Below are 15930 nucleotides of genomic sequence, written 5' to 3' on the forward strand. Positions count from 1 at the left end.
GATCCAATGATCCAGTGGTAATCAATGATCCAACATAAATTATCCCATTTTTTATTTTAATGATGCAATAACGCAGTTTAGAACGATATTGTTTTTCTGCAGGATATTTGAATTTTTGTATGCTGTTTCTATTAATTGAAAATGGCTAAAGGGGTAGTGGAGCATCTAAGAATTATATTGCTAGTAATCCTCCGCACTCCTCGCTGGAATGTCCCGAGTCAACTCCGCTCACTTTGTATAGAGCGGAAGGAATCGATCGTTCCATAAATTTGGATTCCATGCGGTAAGGTATTGAAATAACATCCACAATGCCTATGCAACTGTGGCGCAAAATCAAGCCGTGCTGCCTAAATATATGTCTATTAGAAGGGATTTAATAACCATTAATGGATACTGCCCCGTTCCACAAAGACTAACATCAAACTCGTGTAGCTGAACTTTCAATAAAACACGTCATAAAACACCCACACGCACACTGTTGGCATCCCTTGTTCTGCCTGAGGAACAACGCAGCGGTGTATCTCATTACGTCTCGGTGCATTCTCCCGCTCCGTATTATTCGCGTTCTAGTTCCGAGGGAAGTACTAGAGTTTAACGGACGTGCTTCTTACCATAAATTTTCCAGGTATTCTACAATGAATATTTCAGATATCCAAGGTAACCTCTCCCATAAGTTTTCCAGTCGCCAGAACGAATTATTCGCTTTGCTATCCGTGTTTACGGTAGCCTCCATCATCGGTGTCATGTTATCGGCGACGCTGTTTTTCACCATTATTCTGCGTTCACAGTTGCGCACCGGTTCGGGCATACTCATCGCCCATCACCAGCTATTACACGTCCTGCAAACCGGCATCAGCAATCCGTTTTACATTGTCACCGGTTGGGCAGTGTGGATGGGGGTCTCCATTGCCGGTATCGACTGCACCGTCATGTATTTTGTCTGCCAGGTGATTATCTGCACCGAAACATGGAGCTCCTTGTTCTTAGCGGTCAACCGTTTTATCGCCCTAATTTATCCACACCAATACAGCCATATCGCCTCGAATAAAGCTGTTGGTTACTTCATTATTTCAGCGTGGTGTATCAGCGCAGCCATTAATCTGCCGGGGTTGCTAGGAATCGGCAGCTTGTTTGGATTTCGGGAGGTCGACTGCGGATTCGTCCGGGTGACCAATCTCCATCTTCTGAATGCCGTCGCCACACTGGGTGTGTATCTTCCACTGGCGCTGCAAGGCGTCGCTTACGGAATTATCTTAGCCAATCATTGCCGGAAAGATGAAGAAACGCGGGCAGCTGTTTCGCATAAAAAGCGCTTCATATTGTTTCGTCTGCTCTTGGGTTCATATTTGTGGTATGTCACCTGTTATCTGCCGTTTCTAATTGTCCTCTACGGGTTTCCGCGATTTTGGTTCGCCGATAAAGTGCGCGCCGGCTGGTTCATCGTGCTGCAGCAGATTGGATACGCAGGAAGTCCGGTAGGTTTAGCCGGTTTTATTTTAGCGCATTGTGTGTTCAGTGTTGGGTGTATTTTGTAGGTGTTCTTGTTGTTGATGAACAAAGACACCATTAGACTAGTGAAAGATGGTATTGAGCACTTGTTGTGTCAAAGGAATTCGGTGGCGGCTGCGTCCACATCCATGGCTATGTCCAACCTGACACCCAATAATCCTGCGACTAGTTAGCTGCCTATTTTCGTTCCCAAGGATGTGATTTTCTACGCGCTTTTACAATGTATTTCGCAATACATGTTTCAGTGTTTACCCTTGAATTTTATGGAAGTGTGCTTAGTAACTGATAATGCACATCAACGTCCTTTAAGTTTATTTCGAGTGGACGCTGAAATTTGATGAGAAAAAAAATATTAGTGGTTTCGAGCATTTTCAAGGTTTTTACTGCGGTGTTACGGTGCTCGGTATTATAATGTAACCGCATTTTGACTCATAAATAAGCTGTCACAGAAAATACAGTACTTTAGGAAGTGCCAGGTTCGATGAATGCAGCGCGCTATGGTGGCCATGTAGCTGGTGCAAGTACCGGTTCTTATTAAAGGTGTAACCTGTTTTTAACAGTATTCATAATAAAACTGGATTTGATTTCGCCTGTTTTCATTGACCCGAATTAAAGTAGTGCCGGTTCAGTGTGTCTATACGAGTTAATACAACTACAGATATACCAGATATAGTTGCATCTTGCAGTTTGCAAACGCAAACATAACGTATTCTGGTTACCGTATCTGGTACATAATTATGGCGTGGTGGGAATTTATGTATTTATTAGTCCCAAAAAACTGAGGCTGCATGTAAGAAAACCCGTCTTTGTTAGCTTCCATGAATCGGATATTTATCGATTGTACGGTGGTCGGTGTGCGATGATTGCGTAGAAAGTGGTAGCAGCAAAGAGTTCTGATTGCTAAAAAAGCATTAAGAATAATTTTCTGAATCGCTGTCTAAAAGTCTGCATGGAACCAGTAGATAGCAAATTTAACACGCTGGTTGATTTATGAACAAGTAGGAGGACAAATTTGTCTCCGGTTGAAACGGGAAATTGTTTTCTGCTTTTATTGCAGCCATAAAACCGGCTCGGCTGCCCCACTTGTATATAACTTTATCCGTAATGAACAAATTTACTGGACGGATCTACCGCTGATTTACCAGTTGTTTGCATGCTGAGTCTTTACAAAGCCACATCAAAAAGTTCATTGTTTTTTTGTCCATTTTGAGAATGCGTCTTGCAACTGGAATCAATTTGATTAACAAGGGTATCCCCTTCCAGCATCAGTGATAATCTACTGTAACAGGAATTTAAGTTCTAGAGCAAAAATCTGGTGAGGTAGCCTGGTAGCAATAGAGACACTAGCACGCAAGGAATTGTACGAGTATCTGGCACATCATGGCTCAAAGCTTTTGGATAGAATTACATAGTTCGCTTAATCAAGTAATTGCCGCCCTTCGTATTGATTGGCACCTAACCCATATTCTGCTGTTTATTTTATGAGCCACAGATTTCTTTTAACACACATCCTCCTCACATCTAATTTGATTCACGCACCGTTAAGCAGTAAGAATTCACTTTGATCATTTATGTAAAAGAATTTGTTTTCCTTGAACTGCAACTAAAAGACCTACAGGTATGGTCAGAATGTATAGTAGCTAAAACATTTCAGCTGTGTTTTAGCGTTATACCTTCTTCGAGCGAAAAAGTTTGTTCATTGGGCGTTTCAAGTAAATAATTTAACCGAATTGAATATCTCCATTTTTACATCAATGAAATCCCCTGGATATTTTTAGATGATGGTAATATTGGCACTATAAGCAATGTGTTCACTTTGATAATTTGATTTCTCGGGCGTTTGGATTGAATAAAAGTTTCAGTTGCTTAATACTTTCTATTCCGTTGCTGCAGGTGGGTACCAGACACCAGTTATACCCTCGAGGACATTCTTTTGCCGGCCGAAACTTTGTTGCCCAGCTCCATCGACCAGCAGATCTTCTTCGACAGCCTGCGGACACATACCGGTTCGGAGGGGCACCCTAAGAGTCCCGCTCAGGTGTCCTCAGCCAATTCCACGCTGTCTTCAAGTCCCACTTGCGCCTACATTTTTTAAAAAAATGTACGCCCACTTTTTTGAGAATGGACGCATTCATTTTTGAAAAAGATGTACGCTCACATTTTTCAGAAAATGCACGCGTACATTTTTGAAAAAAATGCACGCCTTTATTTTCTAGAAAATGGACGCCTACATTTTGGGGAAAAATGCACGCGTACATTTTTGAGAACAATGTACGCTTCCATTTTTTAGAAAATGTACGCCTTCATTTTTGGGAAAAATGCACACGCACATTTGTGAGAAAAATGTACGCCTAAATTTTTTAGAAAAATGTACGCCAACATTTTTGGGAAAAATGCACGCGCACATTTTTTGAAAAAATGCGCGCTTACATTTTTCTAAAAATGCATGGTTATCTGCAATCCTCACCGGCAGTTCCTAAATCGATCCGCTTTGTGACCGTGGATCTGCAGAGTCCGCAGCCGACGCTCAGTGCGTGCGACAGTTAGCGTCGATAGTGATGCGGTGGCGTCGCGATCAGCAGCGCTCAAACGCCAGCGTTCGGTGATGAATTCTGCCAGCTCGGATGTTCCGCACGCTCTTCTGTTGGAGAGCCAGCAACCGGTATGCTGGTCGAACCGGATCCAAAGAGGATACGGGTGTTCATACCCAATATATATGGAACGTTTCGTACCAAAGAAAAAAACTGGAAAGTTTTTTTCCTTCTTGTAGTCACTGTAGTCATCCGTAGGCAACCTGTAGACTCCCTGTAGACAACCTGTATACATCCTAAGAAAACCTAAGAAACCAGGTGACTACAGTGTCTACAGTGGTGTCTACGGGCTGTCTACAGATGACTACCGCTGTATACAGGCAGAGTATCGAGTGAACCTAAGAAGGGCTGCCTGTATACAGCGGTAGACATCCGTAGACAACCTGTAGACACCGTTGTAGACACGCGGTATACATCCTAAGAAACCAGGTGGCTACCGATAGTTCTTACAGGGTGTCTACAGCATGTATACAGATGTCTACTGTGACTACAAGGAGCGAAAAAACGATTCACTTTTTTTCTTTGGTACGAAACGTTCCACAGGTGTATATCAGCCCGCGTCGCGTCCCAGCGCAGCAAGTGGTGGCGGCCGAGGTCGGCCGCCGCTGGACCATTTCATCGCGCCAGTTAGCCCTCATGTTGCTGTTCGTCGATGGCCACCGAAAGGTCACTATCACTTTTGGGGACGAGCACGGCAACGCGCAGACGGTGTGCGTGGAAAATTCTTCCCGATCATGAATGATCAGCACCGAGAATCACCCGCTCTTTCTGGTTTGGGACCTCTTTTAGGTGATCACTTGGTGCAGACTATTCACGACGAGTCTATTCTACATCTTATTAAACTAGTTGTTTTATACGGCGAGTGGTGAGCTAGCTTATTGAGTTATTAGTCAGAAAATAATCATGATCTCTAGCAAAAATGGTCAGATGCATTGCGTCAAACTATAATTATAGATTGTGTTTTATAGTCACGAGAAAATAGGATCTACAGACTGTACAATTGTTATGTTCTTTTACTTTTTGGCGCATGATGTCTCTCTCGCATTTAGAGTGTAGTAATTAGAAATTTCAATCTGTTGTAATTCAAATGGCGACAGTTGCTTTAGAACTGCCTAATGTGCAGTACATATTGTATTATCCAAGCCTTCCGTTACGCTCGAGTAATGGATACTGGATTCGCTCTATTTGTAAATGACAATTAACGAGTTAATTGATGTTAATGTTAGCTGGAGGACATGCGCTCCCGCTCTCCTACTGTACGTGACGTCTGCTTGGCCGTGTGTTGCGCGTGAGTCTGTTGGTGGCGCTGCGCGTCGCCGTGGCGCTTAGATCAAAGCGGCCGCCGTCATGCACGGGCATGCTGTTTGCACTTGGCACTGTTCGTGTGCTCGCATTGCATGGTTCTGCAGTTCTCATTGCTGTCTGTCTCTTCTCCTTCGATATCGTGTGCGCGCGAGTGATCTCTGTTCTGTTGTTGCACTTTCCTCGGACGGCATACAGGGCCCCCACCTCTGGTGCGCTTACTTCCGACTCCAAGCAGACCCCTAGCGGCGGTTGCGCTTTCCTCGGACAGCATACAAGGCCACCAACTTCGGCTGCGCCTTCCTCCGACGGCAAGCAGACCTCCAGTGGCGGTTGCACTTTCCTCGGACGGCATGCAAGGCCATCAACTCCGGTGTGCCTACCTCCGACGGCAAGCAGACCCCAGCGGGTGTTGCACTTTCCTCGGACGGCATACAGAACCCCCACCTCTGGTGCGCTTATTTCCGACTCCAAGCAGACCCCTAGCGGCGGTTGCGCTTTCCTCGGACAGCATACAAGGCCATCACCTTCGGTGCGCCTACCTCCGACAACAAGCAGACCCACCAGCGAGGCTGCAACTTCATCGGACGGTAGTCAGGTCCCTTAGCAAAGACGGCGCCCTCTTCCGACTCCAAGCAGACCCCTAGCGGCGGTTGCACCTTCCTCGGGCGGCATACTAGGCCATCACCTCCGGTGCGCCTACTCCGACGGCAAGCAGACCTCCAATGGCGGTAGCACCTTGCATGGAAAAACCTGAGCGGATCCTGACATACCGCGGATCCTGCCATACAACGTCGGGATCATCATGCTACACCGATCGTATCGGCAACGTACCGACGTCAGCCCTGGCGGCATAAAGATAGCCGAATTTTGCCTACTCCCAATGGAACTCCGAATCTTCACCAAATACTTCCGTAGAACCGTGCCAACTGCTGCATCCACCCCTATATTGGGTTGTTTGGGGTTTTGTTTGGGGCCTTCGGTTGCGCAGGGCACTGGTCGCTCTCTTCCGCCGACCCCCGGTCGGCCGGCTTCTCGCTGACCCACGGTCACCGCACACAGCCGATCACAGAGAGCACCAGCCTCCCAGCAGCCGGGGCTCCAGTGCCCCCAGTGGAGTCCGGAAGCGGTAACATTAAGTGCATATATGAACTAGCGTAGATAGTTTCGTGCACAATCGAGATGGGTCTTACCGTACTTCCTAGGAGGAGCTTCGGTGCCCAGGCGGTGTAGAAGCCCATCGTATAAAGCCCATCGACTGTCTCGTATAAACGGGAAACCGCTAGGTAAAGGCATAACCTGTACTACGGCAAATGCATCCAGGGGAGGGCATTTGATGTTGCCGTCATTGTAACGCTTGAGCACTTTGATATCGTTGTCACTACAGCAATCTTGTGTAAGTTATAAGCCTTACGTTACGATAATTATTACTCTGCATTATCTTACGCCGTCTGATTATTTCGCCGCTTACACTGGTCGGGCGGCCTATTACTGAATGGGCTGGAATCACATCTACCGCTTTTCCAGGAAGATTTATTAATAACGCATACGAGTACTGTGCCTAGCCTGAGACTAAAGGGAATCGATCTCTCTATTTAGCTTCAGGATGGGATGAAATAACATCAATTACACAGCCTTTCCGCCAATTCAAAGCCGATCTAACTAAATATTTGAAAAGGAAACAGGATTTAATAACGGGTAATGGATACTTCCCGTTTGACAAAACGGTTAGTACACATGCTTGTGTGTCGCGTGTGTAAGGCATTGATGGCAATCAATGCAGCCATTAGCAAAACGCATACACACTGTCAGTTTTGACATTATTCGCTGATAACCTGACAAATCGCACAGTGGCGTGATTTTTTATTTTTATATACACTTTTTTATATGCATCTTTATTCCGACCATTTTTCCCGATTTAAAAGATTTGCTCAAGAACCTGCAGAAAATTTCTGTAAATCGTGCTCCTGCATTTCAAAATGAACATATCCATGATTCAAGGTAATCTGTCCTACACCCTTCCCCATCGGCAGGTCGAATTGCGCGCCCTGGTATCCGTATTCACAATAGCCTCGATCGTTGGGGTTGTCTTATCGGCGACGCTGGTTTTCACGATTATTCTGCGCTCTCAGCTGCGCACTAGTGCCGGCATCCTGATCGCCCACCAGCAACTCTTGCACGTCCTTCAAACCGGCATCAGTAATCCGTTTTATATTATTACCGGTTGGGCGGTGTGGATGGGAATTTCTGTTACGGGCATCGACTGCACCGTTATGTATTTCTGCTGTCAGTTGATCATCTGCAGCGAAACGTGGAGTTCCTTGTTTTTAGCAATCAACCGCTTTGTCGCCATAGTTTACCCACATCGATACAATCGTATCTCCTCGAATCAGGCTACCGGCGGCTTTATAATCGCGGCGTGGAGTATCAGCGTCGCGATCAACATACCAGCGCTGCTGGGAATTGGAAGTTTGTTTGGAAACCGGGAGGTGGATTGCGGATATATCCGAATTACGAATCCTAACCTCTTGAATACTATTGGAACATTTGGTGTGTACTTTCCGCTGTCGCTGCAAGCTGTGGTATACGGGATTATTCTGGCTAATCATTACCGGAAAGACAAGGAAACGCAGGCTGCTGCCTCGCATAAAAAGCGCTTTGTATTGTTTCGTCTGCTGTTGGGTTCCTATTTATGGTATGTCGTGTGCTACCTGCCGTTCCTGATTGTGCTCTACGGTTTTCCTCTGTACTGGTTTGCCGATAAGATACGCGCCGGTTGGTTTATCGTGCTGCAGCAGATTGGTTACGCCGGAAGCCCGGTATGCTTAGCTTTTTCTCAGGCGTTTTATTATGTGGCAACTGTGGCATCCCTAATCAGCACTTTTTTATTGTGCAGGTGTTCTTGTTGCTGATGAACAAAGACGTTCGAAGAATCGCGAAAGAGGGTGTGGAGCGGTTGCTGTGCAAAAAGAATTCGGTGTCTGCTGCGCCGAGCTCCTGGATACGGTCCAGTCGTACATCTAAAGGGCATTAGGTCACGAACACGGTGCTGTCTCAGATAATATTATTTTTCTTAATTGAATACTAGTTCTGTGTCACCATGAATTTGTAGATCTTCAACAGTAACTTGTTATTTCACGCGTTGTTCAGCAGTCGAAAGTTCGAAACCGTACAGAGCCAATTAAACAGCAAAGGCTGGATAACACACGGGCTTACATCATAATTTACATGTTTTCCACATGAAGCCATTTCTAATCATGGAGTCTTTACGCAGATTGTCTCGCACAGCCAACGTCTTCTGTATAATATATAGAGTCTGCAAGTCTGTGCATTAAAGGCGGCAAAAATTCTGTTTTGCTACAATAAGTCACATGCATAAGGACATCTGCAAAGCGCAGCGGGTTGCCCAGCCTGGTACGCCATCATTTAGTAATTACCACTCTGGTCATCTCGATTATCCTGCAGAACTACGCGACTTCTTTAATTTATATTGTGGGCTGCAACGCTGTTTCTGTATCTGCTTCTCATACATATATGTGTTGCATATATTATTCAGCGCTGCTGGTTGCGTTACTTTAAAATGCTTCTTCCACACAATTTAATGTGATCCGCTTATGGTTAGATATTTTGTGAGCTTGTGCGAGTTAGCAGTGAGCAATACCGTCCCTGTAGTGTGGCCGCCGCAAGTTTCTATTAACATACGAGTATGATATGCAACAAAGCCAACAATGAAGAAATACACCACAGAAATAGGTGTCTCATCGTTTTAACATTACCCGACTTTATCTAAGCTGGCAGTGCAATCCTTTCTCCAACTTGTACAAGCAAATGCCATTTCATATTTCATTGAAAATTAATATACAGTTATTAGGATAAGTCGAAATTAGTTGAACAAGTTCAGATAGTTGACAATTACGGTTAACTTGTCGAGTATTGTGTAAACGATTCTTCTTGTAAGACAAGGTGCATTAACAGAAACATATTTTTGCTGTAAGCGGTCGAACTGGTAAAAGCTTATTTTGACGCTGATGCCACTGCCACTTATTGACGATTTATATATCTAAAGGATTACGAGTAATAAAAGAAATGCTGCTGCATATTGCATGCTGAAAATAATCATATTCAAAAAAATTAATCGGGAATAATCATAGGAATACTTCGCTTTTACTCGCGTTCCGACCGCTTACAGATTACACCTTCACGTTCCGTCCACCCACCATTTCAGTTTCCCTACATGGGCCCACATAAAAATTAATTTATAATGCTATACAGATAATTTTTAACCAGTAAGAACGTTTCTTTCAAAACCGAAGGCAACAAGGAACAACAAAAAAATTTTGTCACAAAACAAAGTTTCAAGAATAATTTAAAATCAACGAATCCATCCAAAAAGTTTGCTATATAAAAACGAGGAAGTATCACCAATTAAAATCACCGATTTAGTTAATAATCACAAGTTCCTTATTTGGTTTTAATTTACTAGAATTAATCACCGTAAAAATAAAATTTAACCAGCATGTGAAATACTCGTCACTTAATTTTCGAACTGTTCGGTTTCTTTGACTGGAGGTGTTTTTTGTTAGCCGATTTCGCTTTCACTGCGTCCAAAAAAACGTACTTTTTCAATTTTACGTGCTGGGGAAAACAAACTGCCAAACTGTCTTTACTGCTCCCTAATCGACCGGCTGTCGATGTCTCTACAGCGCTGGAAATTTGGAAAACCAATGCCCGGTTGACAGAACTGCCTTCACCAGATTTCCGAAAGTCACAGAAAGCATGGGACCTCCCGTTGTGTAACGTGTCTCTCGCTACATTGTTAGAAGTATTCCGCGACGATGAGGTTAACAAGGCGCGTCTACTCGCTCAGTCGAGACCGGAAGCCGGTATTTGGCTTAATGCATTGCCTTCGGCCCATATCGGCAACCTGCTCGACGATGACACGCTGAAAATCTCCGTCGGGCTGAGACTCGGCTCTGAGATCTGCGAACCGCACAACTGCGCGAAGTGTTACAAGCCTGTCGACTGCTACGCCCATCACGGTCTTTCGTGTTCTTTTTCCGCCGGCAGGCATCCACGGCATGGTGCTCTTAACAGTGTCGTATGCCGCGTATTCGTATCAGCCGGAATCCCTGCAAAACTGGAGCCTCGCGGCACTTCTAACACAAGTAGCAGACGCCCAGATGGATGCACAACATTTGCATGGCAGAGGGGCATGTGTCTAGCTTGGGATGTTACGTGTGTTGATACGGTTGCCGCTTCCCACATCAAGTCTACATCGGCAAACGCGGGATCGGCCGCCGTTCAGGCAGAGGAAAGGAAGACCAGTTTATATTCTTATTTGGTCGGTCGTTACATTTTCGCGCCCATCGCTTTTGAGACAATGGGCCCTTGGGGACCGTCGGCCATTGCCATCATCAAAGAACTGGGAAAGCGTTTACGGACCCATTCAGGAGAAGTCCGTTCTCACGAATTTCTTCGGCAGCGATTGTCTATGGAGATACAACGCGGCAACGCCGCCTCTGTTTTGGGCACCGCAGAGAGAGCGGATATGTTTACTGAGCTCTTGTTTATTTAACTGGCGTGAAGACCACAAGACCTCACGCGGTCTATTTCCCTACACACCTCATAATGACATCGCCATCGCTTGCTTCGCCATCAGTCCCCACGACGTCCAGCGAGAAGACTGGATCAGGGCTGATCAAGTTTGAACCCGCGAAGATGACATGGCGATGGTGGCAATTCCAATATCAGAATTTTGTGAAATTGCGCAAGGTCACCGACCCGGAGGATCAGAAGTACCTGCTTCTGGACTCCCTTGGAATTGACGCCGGGGAAATGCTGTTTTCAATGTGTTTGCCTACGAATCCCGACAATTTCACCACTTCGCAACTTGTGGACAAGCTAGAGCACGCATTTGTGAAGAAGACAAACGCTGCTACGGAGTGGGCCAACTACTTTAAACTCCAGCAGGAGCAGGGCGAGTCGCTGCTAGAATTTTCGAACCGGCTGCGCCGAAAGGCATTTCCCTGCGGATTCCCTGCGGACGTGCTAGAAAAGAATATGTCCGCTACTTTCCTCAACGGAATTTTGAGCGATACCACACGGCAACACCTCCAGTCCCAAACGTACAACACGTTGGAGAAAGCACTGGAGATTTGTGAAGAATATGAGCTGCGCAAGTCCAACAGGAAAGGTCAGACAGCGCCGGATGTGGCGCGCGTCGACAATGCCCGGAGTGGCGGTGGCGGCACCAGCAGAGACGCGGTCGTGGACGCGGCGGCATGCAGAACCGTAGCAGCCGTCCTGACCGAAAGCCAGCTCCGCGAGAGATGCGTGCGATGGATGTGGCTCCATGCAGCACGAGAGGTCACAGTGCTGGGCGAAAGATCTTGCCTGCAAAAGCTGCGGTAAAAAAGGGCACATCGCGAAGGTGTGTCGGAGCGGAAAGCAACCTGCAGCGCAGCAACGAAGAGATGGGCGGCGGACATTCCTGGTGGAGGAGGAATTCGACGTCCTGTCGGTAGACACGACGGGTGGGCGATCCATCCACGTACCACTCAAGCTGAATGGCGTGTCCGTGTCACCCGTACTGGACACGGGATCCAGTGTGACCATTTTTACGGCCGACACGTGGCGATCAATCGGATCCCCGAAGCTGTCACCGTATACGAACACTTTACGGAGCTTCACGGGGCACACGCTGAAGGTCATCGGTACTGCGACCGTGGAAGTCACCCACGCACGCACTCGCAAGGCACTGCCGATTGTGGTGGTGGCCACAGGGGGAAACGTGCTGGGTAGGGACTGGATCCGCGCCTTGGACCTCAGCCGACTGAGTTTGCGGGATCTGCAGTCGACCATGGTGTCCACAGTTTCCGGCACGCTCGAGGTGGAACATCTGCTGAAGAAACACAGCGCCGTTTTCCGGGACGAACTGGGCCATTGTAAACATTACAAGGCTCACCTGCACTTAAAGCCTGGCGCGATGCCTGTATTCCGGAAAGCCAGACCGGTCCCATTTGCTTTTCGCGAGGCACTGGAGCGCGACCTGGATCGCCTGGTGGAGAGGGGCATCCTTACACCAGTGGAACGGGCCGACTGGGCAGCTCCAGTGGTGACGGCGCAGAAACGGGCTGGAGACATCCGCACCTGTGCCGACCTTAGCACGGGACTCAACGACGCTCTCGACGTTCAGCAGTACCCACTGCCGACGCCCGATGAGCTGTTCGCGAAACTGAACGGAGGGAAGCAGTTCAGTACCTTGGACCTGGCGGAAGCGTACGCCCAGGTCGAGCTCGATGATGAGAGCAAGAACCTGGTAGTAATCAACACGCACAAGGGGTTGTTCCGGTACAACCGACTCCCCTTCGGCGTCGCCTGCGGTCCCTCCGTGTTCCAGCAGATCATGGAAAGTGTCCTCCAGGGATGCGAGGGAGTCGCCATTTACCTCGACGATATCATCGTCACCGGGGCGACGGAAGAGGAGCACCTCCGGAACCTGGAGAAGGTCCTCCAACGCCTGGAAGAGCACGGATTCACGCTAAAGCGCAGCAAATGCTTCTTCCTTCAGGACTCCGTGGAGTACCTGGGGTTCGTGGTGGACCACAGAGGTCGCCACATTTCCCAGGACCGCGTCAAGGCACTCCGCGACATGGCCCGTCCGACCAACATCAGCGAACTCCGAGCGTTCCTGGGTCTGGTCAACCATTACGGGAAGTTCGTTCGCGACCTGTCCGGGAAGTGTGCGCCGTTCCACAACCTCCTTAAGGCCGGAGTCCCCTGGTCCTGGTCCAAGAACTGCGAAACGCAGTTCCTGTCCTTAAAGGAGCAGATTGTCCGCGCGACGTTCCTGGTTCATTACGACCCGCGGATGCCGCTGGTCCTCGCCGCGGACGCGTCGCAATACGGCGTTGGCGCCGTGATCTGTCACCGTTTCCCGGACGGAACGGAACGGCCCATCGCACACGCCTCGAAGACGCTCACAGCCGCCGAGAAGAACTATGGCCAGATAGAAAAAGAGGCCCTGGCACTGGTGTTCGGGTGCCGGAAGTTCCATCAATATATCGCTGGGCGCGAGTTCACTTTGTGCACTGACCACAAACCGCTGCTCAGTGTGTTTGGTCAACGGAAAGGAGTGCCGGTGGTGACTGCAAACCGCCTCCAACGGTGGGCGCTGATGCTGATGGGATATTCGTTCAGCATCGAGTACCGCCGCACCGAGGAGTTTGGCCAAGCTGACGGACTGAGCCGCCTACCACTGCATTCGACGCAGCTGGATGGCCTGCCCGGACTGGGGATGGACAGTGTGGTCAACGCTGTCCACGTCGACAACGTGTCGCGTTTTCCGGTTTCGGTGGAAGCGATCGCCGAAGAAACGGCCAGAGATCCGGAAATGTCCACCGTATATGGATACGTCATGAACGGCTGGCCGTCGACGGTTGATGCCCTAGCGCGTCCCTACAAGCGACTTGAGCACGAGCTCGTCACGATCAACGGCTGCGTATGCTGGGGATCCCGGACCGTCGTGCCATCGAAGCACCGGCAGCAGATCCTGGATTACCTTCACAGCGCCCACATGGGGGCTGGTAAGATGAAGGGTGAAGCGCGAGGATACTGCTGGTGGCCTAACATGGACAAGGACATCGAACGAATGTCCAGTGAATGCCGAATTTGCACTGAACGCGCAAAAGAAACGGCCAAAGTCCCGCTGTCGCAGTGGGAAGTGCCGGATGCACCTTGGAAGCGGCTCCACATGGACTTCGCCGGTCCATTTCACAGCACAATGCTGCTAGTGATTGTTGACGCCATGTCGAAGTGGCCGGAGGTGATCCAGATGAAACACGCCACGTCCGACGGCGTTCTGGAGGCCCTCCTGAACCTGTTCAGCCGTTACGGAGCCTGCACCGAAATCGTCACCGATAACGGTACGCAGTTCACCTCGCAAGAGTTTGCCGATTTCTGCACGGTTCACGGCATCCGACATCTTCGGACACCACCTGGCCACCCGCAGTCGAACGGCCAGGCGGAGCGCTACGTTCAAACCTGTAAGGACGGAATCAGCAAGCTGATGGCCGACCGGAAGCCATTGCCCACAGCTCTGCGGGAATTCCTGTTCCGGTACCGCAACGCGCCACAGGCCACAACTGGCAAGTCGCCAGCGGAATTGTTTCTGAGCCGCAAACTGCGTGGTCAGCTGGACTTGCTGGTGCCGGTGCTGATGACAACAATAGAGCGTAACCGGAAGCGTTACCAGCAAAATTTCGACCAACGGACACAGGAGAAGCATTTCCAAGTTGGCGATTACCTAATGGTACGTGATTACCGTCCGAACCGCGCAGTGGACTGGCAGCGTGGACAGCTGGTCAAACGTGAAGGTACCCGCATCTGGGTTGTCCTGGTCAACGGAATTGACCTGCGAAGGCACGAAAATCAGATGCGACCGAGGCAATGGCTGCACCCAGACGAGCGTGCACTACCGAATCCGCCAGCTGCACTTGTCGCACCTGCCGCACCAAAGACACCGGATGTACCGAAAGTACCAGTCGCATCGCCAGTGCAGACGGCTGCACTGCCTAACGATGCCTTTCCGGAAGCGGTCACAAAGCAGGATTCTGGTGGACAGATCGGTACTGGTAAAGCACCTGAACTTACATTACCAAATGTTGATAGCGCCAAACCAGTGAAGCCAGCGAATGTGAAGAATGCTAAGAAAACGCCACGCGTTCCGGAAGCGATAACTGATACCAGTTCTCAACTGAAGCCACCGGAACCAGAAGTGCGACGAAGCGGAAGAGACAGAAAAGAACCAGATCGACTAATCGCGGATCCGAAATTCGGACGCTAGCTTTGTTTTGGCTTTAGTTGAGTGGGTTTCCCCACTGGGGGAGGTGTCAGATATGTGCAGTGTATACACATGACCTTTTGCATAGCAACATAGAAGTTGCCTGTCATTGTTGTGCTTTGCTGACATTCAGTCAGCGACCTGCGAGTTCGATAATAAATATACATTATTATCACGTCACGACATGTTTCTTAAACCATGTACTCGTTTGGTTTGAATTAAAACTATGTAAAACAAACTGAACTGTGCAGTTAGCTGTTAATAACCACGTAGCCGCTCAATGCAGGGGCTACTAATGCAATAGGGTGGACGGAACGCGAAGGTGTAATCTGTAAGCGGTCGGAACGCGAGTAAAAGCGAAGTATAAATAAAACGGCTAGACGACGGAGCTAAATTTCAAAAGATAAAAAAATAATCAAAATAATCATGAGAAAATGATCATGGGAATTCTTGGCACCAACCAGGTCAATGGCACACAATCACGCGCCTGACTTCTAATGGATTATCATAACCGGGAATGAGCGTGCAGCATTCGTTCACCTAATAACTCGTGCACAATAGTCCTTTTGGGACGGATGCGGATTTTCTAAAGATTAGATCAGCGGAAGTTGCCATCCTCACCGAAAGCCGAAGCCTAATTCCTGGATGATGTTTTTGGCTCCCACGCAGAAGATGGGCATCCAGGCG

General features: G+C 48.4%; 2 protein-coding genes across 2 annotated transcripts; both read left to right on the forward strand.

Moving 5' to 3' along the window:
- Positions 1-591: 591 nt before the first annotated feature.
- On the forward strand, positions 592-1355 carry LOC129596941 (neuropeptide S receptor-like; the record flags this gene model as incomplete). Its single annotated transcript, XM_055494347.1, has 1 exon — positions 592-1355. A coding segment is annotated over exon 1 (720 nt), but the record flags the coding sequence as incomplete, so codon positions are not given.
- Positions 1356-7381: 6026 nt separating this feature from the next.
- LOC129596942 (uncharacterized) lies at positions 7382-15246 on the forward strand. The gene is made up of 3 exons (XM_055494348.1): positions 7382-8221; positions 11175-11735; positions 11833-15246. The coding sequence occupies exons 1-3, from the start codon at positions 7382-7384 to the stop codon at positions 15244-15246; spliced, it is 4815 nt and encodes a 1604-aa protein (XP_055350323.1).
- The last annotated feature ends 684 nt before the right edge of the window (positions 15247-15930 follow it).

The sequence above is a fragment of the Paramacrobiotus metropolitanus genome, unplaced genomic scaffold, assembly GCF_019649055.1.
Source record: "Paramacrobiotus metropolitanus isolate TYO unplaced genomic scaffold, Prichtersi_v1.0 Parri_scaffold0000098, whole genome shotgun sequence".
In the NCBI taxonomy this organism is placed as follows: Eukaryota; Metazoa; Tardigrada; class Eutardigrada; order Parachela; family Macrobiotidae; genus Paramacrobiotus; species Paramacrobiotus metropolitanus.